General features: G+C 40.7%; 1 protein-coding gene across 1 annotated transcript in view; it reads right to left on the bottom strand.

Annotated features, from left to right (window-relative positions):
• LOC115088866 (interleukin-20 receptor subunit alpha-like) overlaps positions 1-20,597 on the bottom strand; it is a 31,722-nt gene extending 11,125 nt beyond the window's left edge. Inside the window, exons 1-4 of the mRNA XM_029597040.1 lie at positions 20,458-20,597; positions 9,706-9,832; positions 7,644-7,831; positions 142-311 (exon numbers count right to left, since the gene is read on the bottom strand). Of these exons, the coding sequence (XP_029452900.1) occupies positions 142-311; positions 7,644-7,831; positions 9,706-9,832; positions 20,458-20,500 (528 nt within the window). The 5' untranslated portion in view covers positions 20,501-20,597. The remainder of the gene's footprint in view (positions 1-141; positions 312-7,643; positions 7,832-9,705; positions 9,833-20,457) is intronic.
• Positions 20,598-21,637: the final 1,040 nt, after the last annotated feature.

Raw genomic sequence — 21,637 nt, 5'->3', positions numbered from 1 at the left:
CTTTTATCTCAACCATGAATTGTGCCAGTCCAGCATTAAACAAAACAACCTTCACAATTTGATCAAAATCAATAAACTTTGCCAATTCTTTTGAGGTTTATTTAGTGATCAAATTAAATAGAAGAAGAGATAGGAACCTACCTCGGTTATGGCAGAAACAATTATGATATACTGTATCTTCTTCTTTGATCCTTTCTTAGCTGATTGACTGATCCTAAACTTGGCTCTGAGCAGAGCTAATGGAGCAATAATGTTGATAGAGATTGAATGTTGCCTGGAAGTTAGCTCTACTGTTGGAGGATCAATATTTACTATAAAAAAAACCAAACAAAAAACAGCAACAACAAAAACCCTCACACAGTTATGGGAGAGATAAATGTGATCTTTCATAGGAGTGACTAGGCCCTACTACAGAGTAAAAAGTAAGAGCATTTCAGAAATGGGAGACTCAACAGGTGTGGTGATTTGTGTGCGTGATGCGAGGGTCCGTCTCCTAAAAGGTGGGTCAGAGGTCCAAAGCTATAAAAGATGACTCAAGCACTCCCCTGGGGAGAGGCAGCCGTGGGATCCTGGAAGGGAGAGGGCGGTTTTCTCTCTTTTCCTTCAGTAGGGAATCCAGCTGTAACCCGTCGCAGGAGGATTTCTTATTCCCAAGGCTGAAAGGATGGAGGAGGTTCCCAAGACTCCGAGTCACCAGGCTGAGGTGTGGGAGAAGCTTCCTGGGATTCCAAGGGTTTATAGGAGAGATCCCAAATGCCTGTTTAACTACTCAAGTGGGCTAAAAAGACCAATCGGGTATGGCTTCGGGTATCTATGACCAATATCTGTATTTCCTTGCATTTTCATGGACTGTGAACCTTTGCACCCTGTTTTTGTACATGCTGGATTTTATTTCCGGAAAATGTTAACACTTGTTTTGGAACTTAGCCCTGAGCATGAGGACTGTGATTTTTGTAAGAGATTAAGGGTGATTCCCTGGGCCTTATCGGTTAAATTTGTCCCCCCATAGAGCAAATTCAATTTTTTTTCCCAGACGCTGCAACAAGTTTTATCAGAAGTGGGGGAAACTTTGTTTGACTGGGGCCATGTTGCTGGTGCTCAACTGCGAGGAAGCGAACTTCCCTGGAGAATGGAAACAAAAATAAATAAGTCAAAGCACAGTGAGAGGGGCAAAGGACTGGGAGCACCAACGGAAGCAGGAACAGCAGGTTATATGACACAGACACTGATTTAATAAGAGTTGTTACTAACTGGATCACTATGGCCAAAGGGAGCATCCCTTCCTCATAAAAATACCTGCTGAACTTCCTCTTGCAACACAGAGATTCGGATTTTTCTCCTTCCATTAAAAGAGTACTGTTTTAAATACTTGATTCACGGGCACCTCCATCCAATTTGCACAAGGACAGGGATGGGAGCTCCTTCCTCTGATTGAAGCCTCCTCCATAAGCGCCTGCATGTGCATTCAACCTGGCTCCATTTAAAGTACCCATAGCGGGAAAAGGCCGCGGCACCTTAGATGACATCACCAGCTATTGTCCTACTTAAGGGCTCCCGGGTGCTTCTTTCTTGCCTCAGGCTTTACAACATCTGGAGCAGATATCCAGAATCCTCCCCTCCCCAACCCACCCTGCTGACATAGCGGAAACTCCGGGCCAGCAACCCCCACTTTCTCCCCCCCACAGTCCTCGCCTCACAACCTTTTCATCACGTCTCCCTTTCCATGCCAGTCCTGACCCAACAACTTCCCCCTCTCCCTCTCCTATTCCCACCCCTGTCCAGCAGCAGCCTCCCTCTTTCAATCCATACCAAATATTCTCCTCTCTATCTCTCCTCCCTACTACCCCACCCAACGCAGCAGCAATCCCTTCTCTCTTATCTCCACATGCCCTCCTCCCCCACGCACAACAGGAGCCTCCCTCTCTCCCACCCACCTCTGCCAAGCAACAGCCCCCCTCTCTTCCCCTGCTTACAAATCACTTCTTCTGTTCCCCTGCCCTGTGACGGTCCCCTTACTCTCCCCTGCCCAGCAACATCTCCATCTCCCCCCCCCCCCCCCCCCCCGCCTAGCAATAGTTTGTGTTTCTTCCCCATGAGCTGCAACAATCCTCTCTCTCTCTTCCACTCCCTGCCCAGCGACAGCCCTCTTTCTCTCTCTCTTTGCCTCTGCCCACCAACAGCCTCTCTCTCCCCCCCCCCCCACTCCCTGCTCAGCAACGGCCCCCTCTCCCCACTCAGCAACATCCCCCTCCCTCTACTCCACGCCTGCCCAGCAAGAACCCCCCCTTCTCTCTCCTCAGCCCTGCCCAGCAAGAGTCCCCACTTTGTCGTCCAGCCCCTGCCCAGCAACTGCTCCCCCCCAGTTCTTGCCCATCAACAGCCCACTCTCTCCCCCTGCCCAGAAATAGCCTCTCCCTTCCCTCACCCTCTGCCCAACAACAGCACCTACTGTCCCTTCCAGAAAACGTTCTCCTTCTTACTCTCCCCCACTCAGCAACAAACCTTCTTTCTCCCCCTACCCTCTGTCCAGCAACTGCCCTTCTTTTTCTTCCCCACCCCCTTCCTTGGCAACAGTCCCTCTCTCTCTCTCTCTCTCTCTTTCTCCTCCACCCAGTGCCCAGCTACAGCCCTCTTTCTCTCTCTCCCACATCTCTACAAAAAACAGCCCCTTCTCTCTGTCCCACCCAACAACTAGCATCTCCTCCCCCCCCCTTCTTCTAACCGACCCTTTGCTGATGCAATATCCACCCCTGGATAAGCTCTTCAGGCTGTAGCCTCAGCAGCAACAGGAGAACAGAAAAAAATCAGTGTGAGGCCTGTTAGCCTGCAAGAGCTCACAAACTCTACCATGGCTTCTCCCCTTTCTCCAGCATTGGCCTCCTCTTCCAAGAAAATTTGTGCAAGGACAGGAGGCTGCAGGGCCTGTGAGAGTTGCATGCGAACAGGCCCATGCTGATTTTCTTTTCTATTCTTACTGCAACTGCCATGGCCTGCAGGAACTATGACATCCTTTAGGCTGCAGTGCCTTGGGGCAGGCACCCCACTTGCCAAACCCCCATTTAAGAACAAAAGAACATGCCATACTGGGTCAGACCAAGGGTCCATCAAGCCCAGCATCCAACAGTGGCCAATCCAGGCCATAAGAACCTGGCAAGTACCCAAAAACTAAGTCTATTCCATGTTACTGTTGCTAGTAATAGCAGTGGCTATTTTCTAAGTCAACTTAATTAATAGCAGGTAATGGACTTCTCCTCCAAGAATTTATCCAATCCTTTTTTAAACACAGATATACTAATTGCACTAACCACATCCTCTGGCAACAAATTCCAGAGTTTAATTGTGTGCTGAATGAGAGAGAAGTTTCTCTGATTAGTTTTAAATGTGCCACATGCTAACTTCATGGAGTGCCCCCTAGTCTTTCTATTATCTGAAAGACTAAATAACCGATTCACATCTACCCGTTCTAGACCTCTCATGATTTTAAACACCTCTATCATATCCCCCCTCAGCCGTCTCTTCTCCAAGCTGAAAAGTCCTAACCTCTTTAGTCTTTCCTCATAGGGGAGTTGTTCCATTCCCCTTATCATTTTGGTAGCCCTTCTCTGTACCTTCTCCATCGCAATTATATCTTTTTTGAGATGCGGTGATCAGAATTGTACATAGTATTCAAGGTGGGGTCTCACCATGGAGCGATAGAGGCATTATGACATTTTCCGTTTTATTCACCATTCCCTTCCTAATAATTCCCAACATTATGTTTGCTTTTTTGACTGTCGCAGCACACTGAACCGACGATTTCAATATATTACCCACTATGATGCCTAGATCTCTTTCTTGGGTGGTAGCACCTAATATGGAACCTAACATTGTATAACTATAGCATGGGTTATTTTTCTAGCACTAAGATCAGGATGAAATGATAAAATTAACTAGTAGCTCGTCTGTGGCAGTCTGCATGTACAGTAACATCTAGAAGTCCAACCGGACTTTCAGGCACTCAAGTAGCCAGGTCTGTCTGGAAGGCTACATAGGGGGACCTATGAGGCCAGATGTTCAGGCAACAGCCATGCTGGTATTGGTAGCTATTCAATCTAGTTATTTATTTAATATATTTATAGCCCGCATCATCAAACCACATCTGAGTGGGTTACAAATAAACATCCATAAAATTAAACATAAATACAATTAAAACTACATAAAATAAATGATCTTTAAAACCAACAATCATTATAGAAGGAACAAGAGAAAAAAATACAGCAATTAAAACAAAGTAATAAAAATCATACAAACATATATACATATGAAACCTGCTTCCAATATGGTTTTCCAGGGCCCAATGTTATTACGTCTACTTGTCTAGTCTAACCAGTAGTAACAAGATCTTTCCTCAATCCAAAGATAGGATCAAAAATAGCACATTAGGCAGCAATGAATAAAAATGCAATATTTTGGCACATTAATCATCATCGTGCATTAATTAAGATGTTCCATGGCTGAGAATTATTATATCCCCTTGCCTAATCAAACCAACAAAAGGTCTTTGGTCTTTCATATAAGAGCTAAAAAAACAACAGAAGCAGTATGAAGCAGTAGCTAAAGCCTCCTCCATATTTGATTGAAATGGGATGAAAAACTGAATTTTGTTTAGGTATAGATGATATTTCACCCCTAAAATAACTAAAAGCTGGCAAAGTGGAAACATAGATATTGAACAGGGTGGCGAACAGCTCCGACCCCTGAAGAACTCCTGAAAGCAGTGGCATAGGAAATGAAGAAACAAACTAATTTTACAGTTTGAGAACAATTTATTAAATAAGATTTAAACCAGGCAAAAACTGTAGACTTAATACCAAATTCTTGTAACAGCCATAATAAAATAACATGATTTAGCATGCCCAATGCAATGTGGATTTGATAATGTGTCATTATGAAATCCACATCTAAACATATCAAGGCACTTTTATTATTATATTGTTCCCAACTACCATGTTAACTCCATTTGATTGTATGCTAATTGCATATTTTGTATGATAATTGCATATTTTGTAAACCGTTATGATGGCTCTATCAAATAACGGTATATAAAACTCTACAAATAAATAAATAAATAAATATTAAGTGTTTCATTGTTGTGAGCTTTCCTAAAATCAAACTAATACATGTCCAAAAGACTTTGGCCTTCAATGAAATTCTGCAATTGTAGCAATACTGTGGCCTCCATGATTTTGAATAAGAGGAGAGAAGAAATAGGTCGATAAGAAATGGGACAATAAATATTAAAAACAAATGGTTCTGAACCTATTCTCTTCAACATGGACGAATTGAAGTGATTTTCAAAGAAGACAGCATAAAGCCTTCAGTTAAAGATGCATTTACTAACTGTGCCACAAATTCATACAGTTCATTCCTATGAATTTTTCATTAGTGTGGTAGAATATTGATGCATAGGGCATAATGCATTATTGAGATGTAACATGATATCAGTAATGACTTGGTAAAACTATATCAAGAACCTCTCAAGCTCACGATTCACTAATTGGTGTGGGTGAAGAAGGATAAATAAAAGGTGGCAAATGCTTTACCAAATGTGCTACCTTATCTTTGAAATAACATGCTAGTTTCTCGCAGTTATCAGTTGTACTACAAAGTACTTTATAAGTAGGTTGATGAATCAATAATTTCGCATTATAGAATAATTCTTTAACATGATTGCCAGACTCACGAATTCGGTGAGCAAAAAGTTCTCTAACAGTATCAATCACAGATTTATAATCAATTAAGCTTAGTTTATAAATATTTAGTGCTTCAGGTGATTTAGTTTGATGCCAAATACTTTCAGCACTTCAGTTATCTAAGCTTTCTAGAATACCAAGCATTAGAATATTGGACTTACTAGATATGCATCTCAATGGAGCACATCGATGTAAAGTAGTGGTTAAGGATGACTGGCCATTCTTGTACTGCAGAATTTACATCATAAAGAATCAGATTATTTATTTAGTAAAGGTAACCATTTTTCACGCACACAATCATTTTCAATATGTGCATGCTTAAGTAGCGTTGGAGCAAAAGTAGATTTGATAGGTAAGATAAAAGGAATTTATAATTGTAGAAGAAAATGGTCTGATCAAAGAATTCCTGAATCAAAGACCAGATCTAATGGGGGTCCTAATTAGTGGGTTGGCAAATTAATTAATTGTACCCAGCAAGTCGGTAGTAATGAAACACGGTCCTCCTGCACATTTCAAATACAGCACTTTGAAAATATAGATAAAATATATCATATACATAACAGCATAGTAACAAAGTAAATGTTGGCAGAAAAAGACCAAGTGAAAATCCAGTCTGCCAACTGCCAGCTGTAGAGTGTGACCACCTGTAAGTTCTCTTTCCTTATCCAGGATAGATTTTGTCATCTTCCTTATTTGTAGTCAGCCATCTTAGGCACATGAGCATATAAAATTTCCCACTTAATATACGCTCACCACATTTTCCTTCTCGTGTCTATCCACAGCACTTCACTCGCTGTAAGTTGAACAGGTAATACATTTTAATAGCTGATTATGCAAAGATCTGGAAAATGGCTTATGTGAAGGTAGTGCAGCATAACGTCCACGCCTCACTGCTGCAGGAATTTATCGAGTCTCCATAAGATCACTCATGAAAATTCTTAGAACCAAAAAAGTCTGCAACATAAATTCTAGGCTACAAACTCTGTCACAAACTCATGCATGAAAGAGCAGGCTCCTTGGTTGCCCTCCTTTGTGCGCACGACTGAATTGCTGTGGATAGACATGATAAGGAAAGTGTTCTGTGTGTATATTAAGTAGTAAATTTTATATGCTCATGTGCCTAAGATGGCTGACTACAATTAAGGAAGATGACAAAATCTATCCTGGATAAGGAGCGAGAACTTACAGGTGGTCACACTCTACAGCTGGCAGTTGGCAGACTGGATTTTGTCTTTTTCTGCCGACATCTACTTTGTTACTATGCTGTTATGTATATGATTTATTTTATCTATATTTTCAAAGTGCAGTATTTGTAATTATGTGCCTCGCAGTGAGTGACACCCTCATGATTTGTCCATGAACCTGGTAGCCAGCTATCAAAGATGGGCAGGATGATGTTGATAAGTTCATTTGTGTATTGTCAACTAGGGCAAGGGTTTTTGGAACTGGCATAAATTTCACTATTAAATTCTAGACCCGCCTAGGAATAGAGGGGACGGTACTATCCAAAACCAGCCCATTTCCATGCATCATGCTTGATCACTTGATAATTAGAAGAACTCTGTGCTCAAGCTTCACAGTCACATGTTGAACTGCTTGGTGAAAGTAGCTTCCCAGTCAAACAAGTCCTAGACCCAAGCCAATGTAAGCTAGCTGACTGGAAGAGGCCCTTCACAGCAGGTGAGAGCATCTATGTTGTGCTTGCAATAGCAGAGCAAGCAGTGATATCACAAAGTTTCTTATTTCTCACGCTGGGGATGGCTATCACGTGCCACTTAGCTTCTGCCTCTATTGGCACAATATGGCTGCTTCCAGCAGCAGCAGAGAGTCCTCTACAAGACAAACAAGCTCGCAATCTGCTTGAGACCACAATTATACACTCAGTCTGAAGAGGTGCTTTTCTATACTTACTGTCAAAAATGGGATGAAATCCATCTGTTTCTGTCCATTTGGATGGACCACTTGCTGTCTCTGCTCGTACTCGGGCTATGTGATATTCATAGGCATTTTCAGGCTTGGACGTTTCAAGTGTGAGGTCACAGGATGTCTCAAATGTACCCCAGCAATCGGTTATATTTTGCCATTGATTGTCCCCAAGTCTGTTTTTGAAAAAAGAAAAGAAAAATAAAAAGAAATTATTTTCAAGATGTCTGCCCTGCTGTTTTTCAGGGAAACTAAAGCTGTTTCAATATCTCTATCCGTGGGGCAAAAGGTTATGCATTCTCAGGGAGGATACTGTTTAAAAACTAGTCAGAAACTGTGAGCACCCATGTAGGGATGATGAGTACATGCTTATAGTGGATTCTGATGAATCACTCACAAAAGTCCCAGCATACAATGATTTATTACAGGCAAATGCGACATGTGCCCTCAGCTTACGTGGAATGTAGTTTATTTACAGCCTGGTTGGTCAGAATGAGAGAATCACAGGCTTGGAAATCAGGAATCTTTGACTGTATGACACATTGCAATTGCTTCCTTCATTAGTTGTTAGCCTAAAGCAAGGAAGATTGCTGCCACTATCTTTCTAAGGTTATTAGAACTCATGTTGGCCAATAAAGATATTAATTTAATGCCCTATCAAATCAAAGCATGCAGTATACCTAAGGGGTTCTCAACCCAGTCACTGGGACACACTGAGCCAGTCATGTTTTCAGGATATCCACAATGAATATGCAGGAGAGAGAGATATGCAAACAACGGATGCAGAGCATTCAAATTGGTCTCATGCATATTTATTGTGGGTATCCTGAAAAACTGTCGGGCTCAGTGTGTCCCAGGGACTGAGTTGCGAACCCCTGGTATACCTTAATAATGCCATTATATAACCCAGGGGTGGCCAACTCTGGTCCTCGAGAACCACAAACAAGCCTGGTTTTCAGGATATCCACATGAGATAGATCTGCATACAATGGAGGTAGTGCATGCAAATCCATCTCATGCATATTCATTGTGGAGATCCTGAAAACTAGGACCAGATTTGGCCACCCCTGATAGAACATTTAATTTATTCTTCTGTGTAAAAACATAAAGGTCAGTAAACATACATAACAATAAAGCTGTGCAAGTTAAATCAGTTTTGGTTCATTTAAGGTCTATTGTGGTTTGTTTTGTTTATTGAACCGAAATAAACATTAAATTAAAAAAAAAAACCCATAAGAAAAAAACAAAAGTAAATGGGCTTCAGGGCCGGCTGGGGTCCCTTTTCAAACCAGGAGCTAGGAGGGTCTGAGAAACCAGGGGTCAGTCCTGGCCCTTTCTACATCGGAGAAACCTGTGGAAGGGGTAAGTGGTTCAGGGATGGAGGGGATGGAGAGGCTTAGGGGATGGAGCAAAGGAGAGGCGGGAAATGGAATTGTGGGTCTCTTAGGGGTTTTTTTTTTTACTTTCTCAAATGAAAGTCAACAAAACCCCCTAATTTGAAAGGGGAGGGAGGGGGGTTTGATTTGTTTTTAAGTGAAATATAAGTTTTGCGTCACATTTTTCAGTTTGTTAAAAACAAATGCACATTCCTAGAAATCATTGCCTTCCTATGGGACTAACTTCACACTTTTCATGACGAGCTTCTGGGAGTTAGCCCTCTCTTCTGTCAAGAAACATATGACGTTAGCCCAATAAAAAGGGATCACCTGATGGTTTGTTTTTTTTTTGTTCCTTGACCTTTATTTCTACACATTCAAATGAACTAACACAGCAGCCACACAGCTTTACTTCCATGAATGCTAGAACAGTGCAAAGAAACTACATTTTTATTTTCACTATAATGTGTGTAGCATTTTTTTTTTGGTTTTTTTATTATTTTATTATTTTTTTATTAATAATAAAAATATTAATTATTTTTTTATTATTATCTTTCAAAGAAAAACCCCAGCACCCGAGTCTGCGGTTGCACTCATATAAAGCGGTTGCACTCATATAAAGCGCATGTCTCATTCTAATTAGTGACCGTCAGGGTAAGAAATCCCATACATACATTTTATATTGCACAAAGTAAGCAGCTGCTGATCCGTAGACAGGATCCCACCGCAGGACGGTCCTGAGATTAACAGAGTACAATTTCACATTTTTAATTTCTGTCAGCAAACGGATTTCTGAAGTGCCTGGGAAAAAAACCAACAAAACAAAACAAGATTTAGGAAAGTAAATCCCAGCTTTTCTGAGTTTCTTTTCGTTTGAACATTTTATATAAAAGCACAAGCCTGCTGAAGGCCCTTTGTACATTTAGAAGGGAATTCTCAAAGGCACTGTCACAGGTAAAGCAGTGCTGTACCTGCAGAAATGGCCTTTTAGAAACCGGCCTACCCGGTATGTGGGTGCGGTCTGTGCGCCTGTAAGTTCATCCAGACTGAGCAGAGGAATTCCCAGGGACAGGGATGAGGAGGGAGGTTTGTATTCGTGTGCATACTTTTCGCCTTTCCAAAAGCATCTGGGGAAAAATCTGGGCACATATTAGCAGGTGTAATTGTGCACGGGTAGTTTGGAGGGGATAATTTACCCAGGTAAGTATGCTTTAAAAATCAGTGGAGCTTATGCATACATTTGATTTAAAATTTAGGTGGGCTGTTAAAAAAAAAGCCTCTCTCTTAAGGGTGCGGTTTGCTAAAGCTTCTCTCTCATTCTGTGTCTATGGAGAAAAAGCAGCTATTTGTCTCAGTACATCGAGTGCGGTTTTCAGATATTAATTAATGACACGCTGAAATAATTGCTCAGTTAATCTTATGGGACTTTGCAAAATTTCCTCCTATCAAAGTTTGCAACAGGCCACATTAAACAACTGAAGTAAAAAATAATTTTTTAATTGGTGTGATGGTTTCCAAAATCATTTCTCCAGGAAGCCACTGATGCTTTTTATTACAAGAACAATGAATGCCTGATATAAACACAAAAAAATTGTGGGCAGTATAACTTTGTTTCTAGGTATATACAGGACAGGTCATAAATTCAAATGACTCAGAGAGCTTGCAGGCAAGAAGAAAACATAATGCTAATGTGAATAATAAGAGAAACCCAACTTACCTCAACTTGTTGTAGGGATCTGCATGCCTGAGTCTGGTAAATTGCTTGCATATTCTGAAATGCACACCCCATTATCATATTTATATTGATAACATTTGGCTTGCATTCAAGAATGCAATTCCAAGCTAAAACAGGATGCACCAAAGACAAGGCAATCTAGATTGCCCACCCAGGTTATAATAAGTCCAGCAGTTCCATGCAAGTCACCTAATATAGCAACTATGTAAAATATGCAGATGTAGAGGCTTACCTAAAATATTTGGCACCTGGGGCAGATGCTTCCTTTGGCACCTCTACCATATAATTTTAAAATTTCTTAAACATCGATAAAATATTTCAAAACAGCAGACATATCAAATAACACCAATAATTAAAATAAGGATTTTAAAAATCTCCCGCTCTCCACATGTCATCCTAAGATTGTCGTAGACTGGGGGCATGCATGCGCACAAACAATATGTGCCCTGTCTCTCTCTCTCTCTCTCTCACACACACACACATACACACACACATAAATACATACATGCTTGGTGAGAGACAGAAGGAGCGTGTGTGAGAAATAGAGATAGAGGATGTGTGTGTGTGCGCGTGCATGAGACACACATACAAACACTTCTTCTGTGACTTCCCCACAACACAAACATGCTTCCTCTATCTCTCACCCACACACATGCTTCCTCTCTCTCTGTCACACACTAACACAAACAGACTTATACACAAATATGCAGAAAAATACTGAACTGGAAACCACAACAAGCCAGATTGGAAAATAATGGAAAAGCAGAACATCACTATTCCTCAAAACAATACAATCAAGAAATATAAATCAATCAGAATAATAAAACCATACTAAAAAATTATACATATCAAAATGGATGATGAATAGAATTACCAAACATTAATAAAATATTTCAAAATTACTGACACATCACATCTAATAATTAAAACTAACAAGGATAAATATAATCTCTCACTGCCGATACCTGGGAACTTTAGATTTCTAATCATCCTGAGATTGTTGTGGATTGGAGAAGAGTGTACAAACTTTAACCCCTCTCATACACATAAATACAGGTACATATGCACAGGCATGCTCTCTCCCAGAAACTCACACAAACACTCACACATACTCACAGACACCCTCTCATACACACATTCATAGACACCTTCTCATACACCCCACCCCCACCCTTTCATATACTCATATACACACACACACACACCCTCTCATTCACAGGCACTCACTCTCACAGGGCCAAGCTCTCACTCTCTCACACACATTTTGGACCTCTTCTTCTGCTGCCAGCCCCAGGGAAAGGCCAGTGGCACTGCAAGGCTTCGCTTTTGCTGGCGGGGAGTAGGAACCCCGCCTGCGCGATACTTCTCCACCCTGCCATGCGACCATGGCAATGGCAACCCTCTCCCTGTTATCACTCGGGGCGGACCACTCCCTCCCTTAGCACACCTCTGTGCAGATGAAATATCAACAACTGTGAAAATAAGGTAAAGATGACATCTTAATGCTAATTAACCTAATTAACCTAGATCCGGAAAACAGCCAAAATTATAGACCCATATCAAATCTACCTTTCTTTGCAAAAATCATAGAAATAAAATCGTCCACATCCAACTATCAGAATACTTAGAGATGAACAACATACTTCACCCCGCACAATTTGGTTTCAGAAAAAACCTAAGCACAGAAACATTACTCCTTTCTCTTAATGACACAGTTCTTCGAGGATTCGACAAAGGACAAAGTTACATTCTACTACTTCTAGATTTGTCAGCTGCCTTTGACACAGTAAACCACTCCATCCTACTCGACAGACTTTCTGAAATAGGGTTATCTGGCACTGCCCTAAAATGGTTTACCTCCTATTTATCTAAAAGACGTTTCCAAGTGATATTCAACAACAACCTTTCAAATAAAGTGAACTTAATTACAGGAGTCCCACAAGGATCTGCACTGTCAGCAACACTATTTAACATCTATCTCATACCCATCTGTCACACACTGGATCATCTAGGTTTGACCCACTTCCTTTACGCTGATGATATTCAAATATTAGTCCCAATTCAAAATACCCTCGAAGAAACCTACAAGAAAATAAACTTCTATCTCTCAAAAAATCAAACAATGTCTATCAAACCTAAAACTCATAATTAACATCGAGAAAACTGAATTAATTATCTTTGACAAAAAAACCAATGAGTCAACCAGACAACCTCTTAAAACAGAAAACCCTGAAACAATAATCTCTCCTGTTGACCACGTCAGAAACTTTGGAATTACAATTGATAAAGAATTATCCTTCAAAACCCATATAACAAATAAAATAAAAGAAGGTTATCACAAGTTACTGACACTCAGATGCCTCAAACCCTTCCTCACACAAAATGATTTTAGAACAGTCCTGCAACTACTACTTTTTGCAAACCTAAAACTACTGTAATTCTCCTCTCCTTGGCCTTCCTTTTACCACAATCCGTCCACTTCAAATATTGCAGAACGCAGCCGTCAGGATTCTCACAGGAGCTAAGAAATAAGAACACATCACACCAACTCTCATCTCCTTACACTGGCTTCCAATTAAATACAGAATAGACTACAAAGTTCTATCAATCCTTCACAAAATTATTACAGGACAACAAAACTACTGGTTAACAGAACATATCCAGGTACACGCTCCAAATAAGAACCTTCGCTCAGTGAACAAGGCCTCCTCAAAATTCCTCCTGCAAAAATCACCCATCTAGCATCAACCCGAGAGAGAGCCATATCCATCGCCAGCCCATCTTTATGGAACTCTTTACCCCTCAATCTAAGACTTCCATTTGACACCAAAACTTTCAAAAAAGAATTAAAAACCTGGCTATTCACCAGAGCATTCTCAGATGCACTTAATCACTAACACCACCAGACCCACAACCAGACAACACCAAGAAATCAGAGACACCACCATAACAACCCTTGAATACTCATCAAAACCACGAATCCTACAATAGACTGACAAGAACTTTTTCTTTTCTATTTAATCCAACCTTGCTATTTCCTTCTTCAATGTTCCAAACGGTTATATATGAAATTCTCCATGTTAAAACCCTAATGTTATTTTATCATATTGTAAACTGTTATGATGGCAAAACCGAATACACGGTATACAAAACATGTTAAATAAATTAAAAAAATAAAATCAATAAATAATAAAATCAATAAACAGAAATTCTCTTCAAATACACAAGAGAATGAAAGGTAACAGGTAAAAAACAAAAAAGGAATGGAAAGATAGATGTAATGGAATTCAATACTTATTTTGATTGTATTAATTGTTCCAAATAAATACAGTGCAACCTACTCAAATGAATTTGGAACAGTTAGAAGAATGGAAATGAATTCTTTCAAGGCATTGTGCAAGGGTTTTGTTTTCTGAAAGCAGACAAGATGATACCTGCAGGAACAGATGAAAGGGATCTCTTTCCTCAAATGCAGCAAATATGTAACTTTCCTATACTCAGCAATAATGCGTAAACTAAAGGGAGATTATGACTCATGCACATTTTTTGGGGGGGGGGGGGGGGGGAGAAGGGGGAAGAATTGTCTCCCAGATTTGAGACCATCATTTTGGGCTCAATTCACCCAGATTATTTCTGGAAGGTGAATGTCAGAGAAATGCTGATACCAGCTTTGTAAAAGCGGATACTTGGGAGATATTTGGCCAAACATTCAGAAATACATGATTAACTGTATTTGGGCTGCAGAGAAGAAGCCACCGTAGCCTCTGCTGCATTAATGTCCTTCATTCTGTCCACAGAACTGCTTCAGAGGGCTGATTGATCACCCAGTTTTGACCATCATCCAAATGTATCTTTACTCTATGAACTTCCCCTTTCTATCTACCCTAATGATTTGCTTAGCTTTTCAGCCTTCAGTATCTAAACACATTACCCCTCAATCTCCTAAATGAACTGAAATTCTATTGTAACCCTCTTTTAGCTGTATCCCCATTGTAATCCCCTTTAACCTGAGGTCAGTGACCTCTAGCCTGATTGTAATTCGCTTTGAAGTGGCTGTCTAGTCAAGAAAGGCAGAATAGAAATAGAAAATTACATTTATGAATTATGCATGTGCCTTTTATTTATCTCTAGCAAACCTCAGAGCCAAATATTTATTTTCTCTGGCGTGATGCAGAAGTAACTTTGGGCTGGTATAAGCATGCAGGACTCAGTCATGTCAATGAATTTTGATATTCTAAAAACATTTTCTAGCTTGTGGAAAATTAGGAAATCCTGCTCTTTCAAACCCTCATCGTTAACTGAATCCATAAATACATTCATGTTTTTTCTCACATTCAGACCTGCTCAGTTTTCCCGTGCCGTGGGAGCTGATGTGCTACCAGGACACCAGTTAAAATTTAGAAGATATGTCAGACTGGAGGAGACTCTATCTCCTCAGGCCAAGCCCAGTACTCTTGTTACTCCCCAGCCTGATCTCATCACACACACTGTGCCCCGTCCCTAGCCCAACCCCAGCACTCTCTTCCCCCGTCCAACCGAGCATACCCCATATCCCTGCCTATTACTTCCACCCTAGCTATTTGCCCCCCCCCCAGCCTGAACTCAACACTATCAACCCTTCTTCTTTTCCCTCTGCTCTACCTGATCCAAACAATCTTGCTTTTTCCCCTTCCTACCCGTCGACTTCCCTCTAGCCTATTGGCCTTCTTTTACAGGATGCCCATCACTCTGGCTCTCTCTGATTCCAAAACTTTGGTCTAGTCTTGGCCTTGTTCTTTGACTCTGGTCCTCAGCCCTAATTTTAGGCCTTTTATTGGCCCTACTCTTGGCCACGTATTTTACGTCTTTGCTTTGCTCCTGTTTTGTCTGATTCTAGTTTTGTTTTGTGTTTTCTTATTCTTGTTTTGTTTAATGAGCACCTGGTCCTGCAGCAGCTCAGCCTTGCCCTGATGGGTACCTTTTATTTCCTGGTGTGTATGTTCTCTGTCTAAGTCTTGCTGGCCACCAGCACTTGAAGGCTCAGCCCAAGGTAAAATAGGCAAAAGACTCCAGTATCTGTCCCTGCTCCAACCTGACCCATTGGCATCTAACCTGCTCCTGCTTCTGGGGGTTGCCCCGACAGTGAGATTCCAAGGAAGCAGACCCAGGTAACATTCCTCCATAAAAAGGGCAGTGGACACATAGAATGACCCAACCCCCCACCTCCCCAGAGAAGGCGGTGGAGACAAAAACAGTGACAGAATTCAAGAAAACATAGAACAAGCACAGAGGACTTCCTGGTTGTGAAAAGGTGAAGGATCTATGGCAGTGTGCCAAAAAATGCGCCATAGGAGTCTCCTTAAAACTGTTAACCAACACCAGCAACAAAGCCAACTCCTGAGGACACCACACCCAAGATTCTTCAGTTCTGAAAGAGCACCCCTCGCAAATATTGAGAAAGCCTGATCAGTGAAGAAGGCAATCCAATCCAACACCTTATTGCAAATCCCCACCTCCTACGTCTCTCCAATAATAGAAAGTGATCAACCAAGTCAAATGCACAACTTAGGACTAAGTAGACTGCCTTATCCTCATCCTGATGATACAGAACTTTATTCATGACTGATGCTAGGATAGGTCCCGTGCTATATCCAAAACAGAAATTGGTCTGGCACTGGTAAAACCCAGATGACTCATCCAAAAAGAAGTCACCTGATCTGTTATCCCCTTTGCTATGACCTTTGCCACAAAAGATAGATTCAGTATTGGTGATAACTAAGAGGTCTAGATCTTCCTTTTGTAGAATTGGTGGAATGATAAATCCTTTCAAAGAGGATAATAACTTACCAAACTCATTGCTATCCCTGAGAGTAAGTAACAAGAAATAGATCTACTTTTTTGGTATTTGCTGGGACCCGGATCAACCACTGTCAGAGAAAGGATGCTGGGCTTGATGGACCTTAGTCTGACTCAGTATAGCATTTCTTATGTACTTATCTTGCAATGCAATGTTACAATCCCAGTCAGCCAGGCAATGAGATCATCAGAAAAATCTTTCACCAAGTTACTGGGACTTGGATCATAGAGGCCGGTGAAATTTCTTCCAGAATCTTGAACAGCCAGTCTACCTCTTCTAAAATACCAAGCCTTCCCTCCATCTTCTACACAATACTTCTCTGCAGATTCTGGATTTTATCTAAAAAGAAATTAGGAAAGGCCTCACAGTCTGGACCTTCTGTAACATTCCGAGACCTCATACCTGATTTTCTTAGGAATCTATGTGCACTATTCTCAGCTGCAACATTGAAAATGGTGTAAAATTGCTTCTTTGCTGCTAGCATCAAAGCATAGTATTTATTTGCAGCTATTTTCCATTTTACCTTATCTAATCTGTTATGAGATTTTTCCCATCTTCCCAACTTTTAACTTCTGTAACTTATCATTAAACCATGGCAAATGAATATTGATTTTGCAAGTCTGCACGTTCCATGGTGCAACCAGAACTAGTACATGAAAAATCTACTTGTCCCAGTGATCCATGGTCTGAGTTCTCAATTTCCTATGGTACTCTTGGGCCAAAAATTGAAAGAAGGCCTCACCATTTATTTTTCCCCTTGATTTTCACAAACATTCTTCCCCAGTCTTATCCAGCAACACTGATGAGACCTCAAATACAAATTTAAGAATACAGTGACCTGACCATGGGACCTCCCAAACGTCCATCAATCTCAACCTGCCTAATCACAGAGGAACCCCATAACATATCTCTGTGAGTAGGGCAATCTTCTAACTGATCCAGGCCCCTTGCTAAGACAGACATAATATTTTGAGCAGCATTAGGAAAAGGATCATAAATATGGAAATTGAAATCTCCAGTCACAATAAGAGAACTTCAGTGATAACTCCATTATAAATTCCAATAAGGAAATTCATTCATTCATCACATTCACTCCCTGCTCTAGGAGGGACGTAAACTGTCAAAAGCCAAGTACTATTAGTAGAACTCAGTCTAAGTAAAAGAAACTCACATCCCTGAATCCCAACTGAATGCAAATGCGCAATGGGTAAATCCTTCTTGAAAATTAGTCATACCTTCTAGTCTGTTGAAAGAATTGATATCCTGGTGGGCATAATTGAGAAATAGTAACCCCACACCCCCACCCTAAAGCCATATTTCTGTAATAAATACTAAATATGATTTCTTATTCCTCAGCAAATCAAGGATGAATATTCTGTACAGATCATGCATTCAATAGTAAACATGATACATATTTAGAAAAAGTATCCAAATTAATCTGCTTATCCAGTATAGAAGTACAATTAAGCTTTACTATCACCCTGTCTCAGCTTATAAGTTTGGGCCTAACCAATCTACCTCTCCCAGTTGCCTGTACCTCCTCCTACCCTCTATCTATAGAATAGTATGGTCTAGGGAATGCCTAGAAACCTCTTTTCAACACATGACAGCAGCCGCAGCTTAGCCCAAACCCAAAAATGTTCCCCCAAAGAGGCAGCTAAGGGTCAATCCCCTTGGACTGGCCCTTCCACAGGTTACAAGTGGCAAAGCTTCTTGGCAGTGATTAGGGACTTAGACAAGCCCCATGGGCTGATGTGGTGGGTTTGGTGTCTCAATACGGGTGTCAGGACTACAGAACTGAAATGTCCATGAGCTCCCTCAGGCAACAGTTCTTGTTGCTTGGATTTGTTGCCAGTAGTAGCAGGCAGCTCCAGAAGGCCCCACCTCTCCCTTCCTTCATATTTTAGCCCCTGCAAAGTGCTATGGGAGACCCCTGGGTTAGAGCTTCCTGCATTATAGTCTAGATGTGAGTGTGTCCGAAGGAGGTCAAAGGCAGAACAAAGAGAGAGAATTGAAGCAACAGGATTGAAGCAGCCAGCATGGAACGAGTGATCCTATCCAGTTCCCTAATTGGGCCATACAGTGCTGCTTGGGAGGTTCATTATGAACAGCCGTGTATGATTCCCCATCTTTGGAAGATTGTTTTGGTGTTTTTTCTTAGACAGGGAGACTCAAATGTTGGCTTCCTTCAGATCATGGCTAATTTGGACCCTATATCTGACCCCTAGGTGGAGCGATGATTGTGAACACTTCTTCTGCAGCTCCAGGGCCTACGAATTAAACCCAGAGCTTACATATGGCAGTGCACAGTACTTGCCTTTAAGCCACAAGGTTAACCAGTGTTTGCAATTTTAATGCTATCATTCATGCTCAGGAAATGATTCCCTTATACCCTGTTTAAGTGATACACATATTATCATGAGACAATTGCTAAAGCTGATAGATGAGCTGGTCTAATAGCTCAGAGGCATTGTAAATTGCCAGGCAAGAGTTCTGAGTTCAAATTCCAAGACCCAACTTCTGCTCCTTGGGGCTAGGGCTGGTGCAGAGTCAGCAGTTACCGCCTCTTGGAAAAAGAGTTCTAGCCAATGCCTAACAGTGACACCTAGTGGTCAAACTCAGGATGCACATATATCTGTTTCCAGTGACAGCTGCTGCCTGTTACCCCTGCCTGAGGACTCTCTCTCTCTGTAATGGCACAAATAGAAAGGAGGAGGAAAAATGGGGAAACGCCCCGATAGCTGTGAGTGAAGTGGAAACCTAAAGGAGGAGAAGAAAAATGACATAAAAAATAAAATAAATAAATAGAAAAAAAATATGCATATACTCAAGTAAAGCTCTGTTACGCTGCATTATTTGTTCTATGGAAACCGATGTGATGTTCCCAACTATATATAAAAAATGTTAAATAAATAAATATGTTTGTATGAAGATGTTCTAAGTTGAAGGCAAAATCATCTAATAATGCAGTAAGGTAATTACCTCTTAAATCCCTTTGCCAGGGATACCATTGGGTTTAAAAAATAGAAAATTCAAAATCCATTGAATATTAGTTTGAATATTTGTTTTTGTTTAATTGTTTTTAACTACATTAGTGGCAGATTGAGTAGGATATTACTATCAGCTAATGGCTGCTGAATTTTGGGGGTGATTGGGCAGCTTGAATATTCCATCTTGAAATGACTTAAAAAAAATGTTTTCAACTTTATAAATGAAACTAACAAAGGTGCACAGCATTTCTTAGCAGCACTGAAAATATCTTTTATATGCTCAGGTTGGCAGTAAAATACATTGATGGGCATGCATTTCTTTTGTAAATATAGATTTTCTGTTTGGAACTAAGAATTATTAACAAATGAATGAAAAGCAAATGTTTGACACAGTGCTATAAATCCAGATCGGGTGTAAAGTTCCTTAGGTAGGGCTGAAAATCCTACAGTCTGCATAACAAAAAGCAGAACGCAGTGTCCTCGGCCAGCTCTAAACCGCACCCTTTCTTTTAATTCTGAAATATATAAGTTCCCTTTCTGCTTTGAAACACAAGCATTTTACAAAGTACCGTAATTCCAGGAGCACAAACAGATCAATATAAATAAAAACTCTTAATTATTATGTACAGAATGCACTTTTTTTAAAAAAAATGCAATGCCAATAAAGCGACCGGCGAGGCTGACAGCTACGCCACTGGCAATACACCGTGGAAACCAGTAGGACCAACTTAAAGTGAACCTAAGGAAACAGATTCCAGGTCCTGTAGATGCAGTGAGAAATGCAGAAATCTTGCTAGATATCCCAGAGCCCCCTTTCACCCCTGAATCTGAAGAACAGCAGATAAAGATGTGATTGTGAACTTACTGCCACGCTTGCAGAGATTCAGCAGTAGAAGTGCAAAGATCATCTTGCCAGCTGAAGGACCGGATTATGGTTGTCATAAAAGTCAGGGGTTGTTTTCAATTCTTTTTTTTCAAGCCTCTCAGATTTCTTCTGCTTTAATGCTTGGAGTTTGCATAAAAATTGAATGTTGGTTCTTCTTTTTGTTTTGTTTTGTTTTGAACAGTTCCGTGCACTTGTTTACCTGTGCTATGAACTAACCTGCTAACATCCTCATTTTTTATACTGTTAAAAAAAAGCTAAATATAGAAGGAAGTAGAAAGGGGAAAATGGTTGCTTTCATTAGTTACCCTCCTGTCCTTTGTATTTGAAGTTTCAGTACAGCAAATGCTTCTCTCTCTGTTCATCCATTCCTCCAGAGTGTGGTCTAGTGCTTAACAAGCGCTGGCGCTCCTGACATTAATGTACAAATCCTGCTCACACGCATGCTTTCTGTGAATTCAATCATCACTTCATCTCTCTGCGATGCAGTTTATTATTTGAGTAGTTATGACAATGTTCCTTCTTCCCCCCCCCCCTCCTTTGAAAGCTGACATGCAGATTAGCTGTAGTTTTCTTTTTGCAGTATTAAAGCTTGTATGAACTGTACTAAATAATGCATATTATTGGAAGCCACTCTACAATTCTGTTTACCCATTTTTCTTCTTTTCCACCTTTTCCCAACCTGAGATGGCATGTCATGCCCAGGTGACACTAAAACCTCACCAGCCATGAGGTCTGGAGATAGAGCAGCTTTTAAACTAGAACAAAGGGGAAAGCTGACAGTCGCTAAGCAGCGCATGGTTCGGAGAGAGGTATCTTCAAAGGATACTAATGATGCATTAGAATTAGGACATCCCAACAGTAAGGTTCCAATTATAAGAAAAATAGTCCAAGGGCCTGTAATTAAAAACTCACCTGAGCTAAAAGATTCCAATTTATCCCTATCAATTAGAAAACAGAATGAAAATACAAACAAAAAATACACTTTGAAATGTTTGTAAGCTAATGCCAGAAGTCTAAGAAAAAAGATGGGAGAATTAGAATGTATAGCAGTGAATGAAGACAAAGACTTAATTGGTATCTCAGAGACATAATGGAAGGAGGATAACCAATGGGACAGTGCTATACCGGGGTACAAATTATATCGCAATGACAGAGAGGA

The sequence above is a fragment of the Rhinatrema bivittatum genome, chromosome 3, assembly GCF_901001135.1.
Source record: "Rhinatrema bivittatum chromosome 3, aRhiBiv1.1, whole genome shotgun sequence".
In the NCBI taxonomy this organism is placed as follows: domain Eukaryota; kingdom Metazoa; phylum Chordata; class Amphibia; order Gymnophiona; family Rhinatrematidae; genus Rhinatrema; species Rhinatrema bivittatum.
Note: the sequence above shows the minus strand (reverse complement) of the source record. Positions and strands in the feature narration are given on the sequence as shown.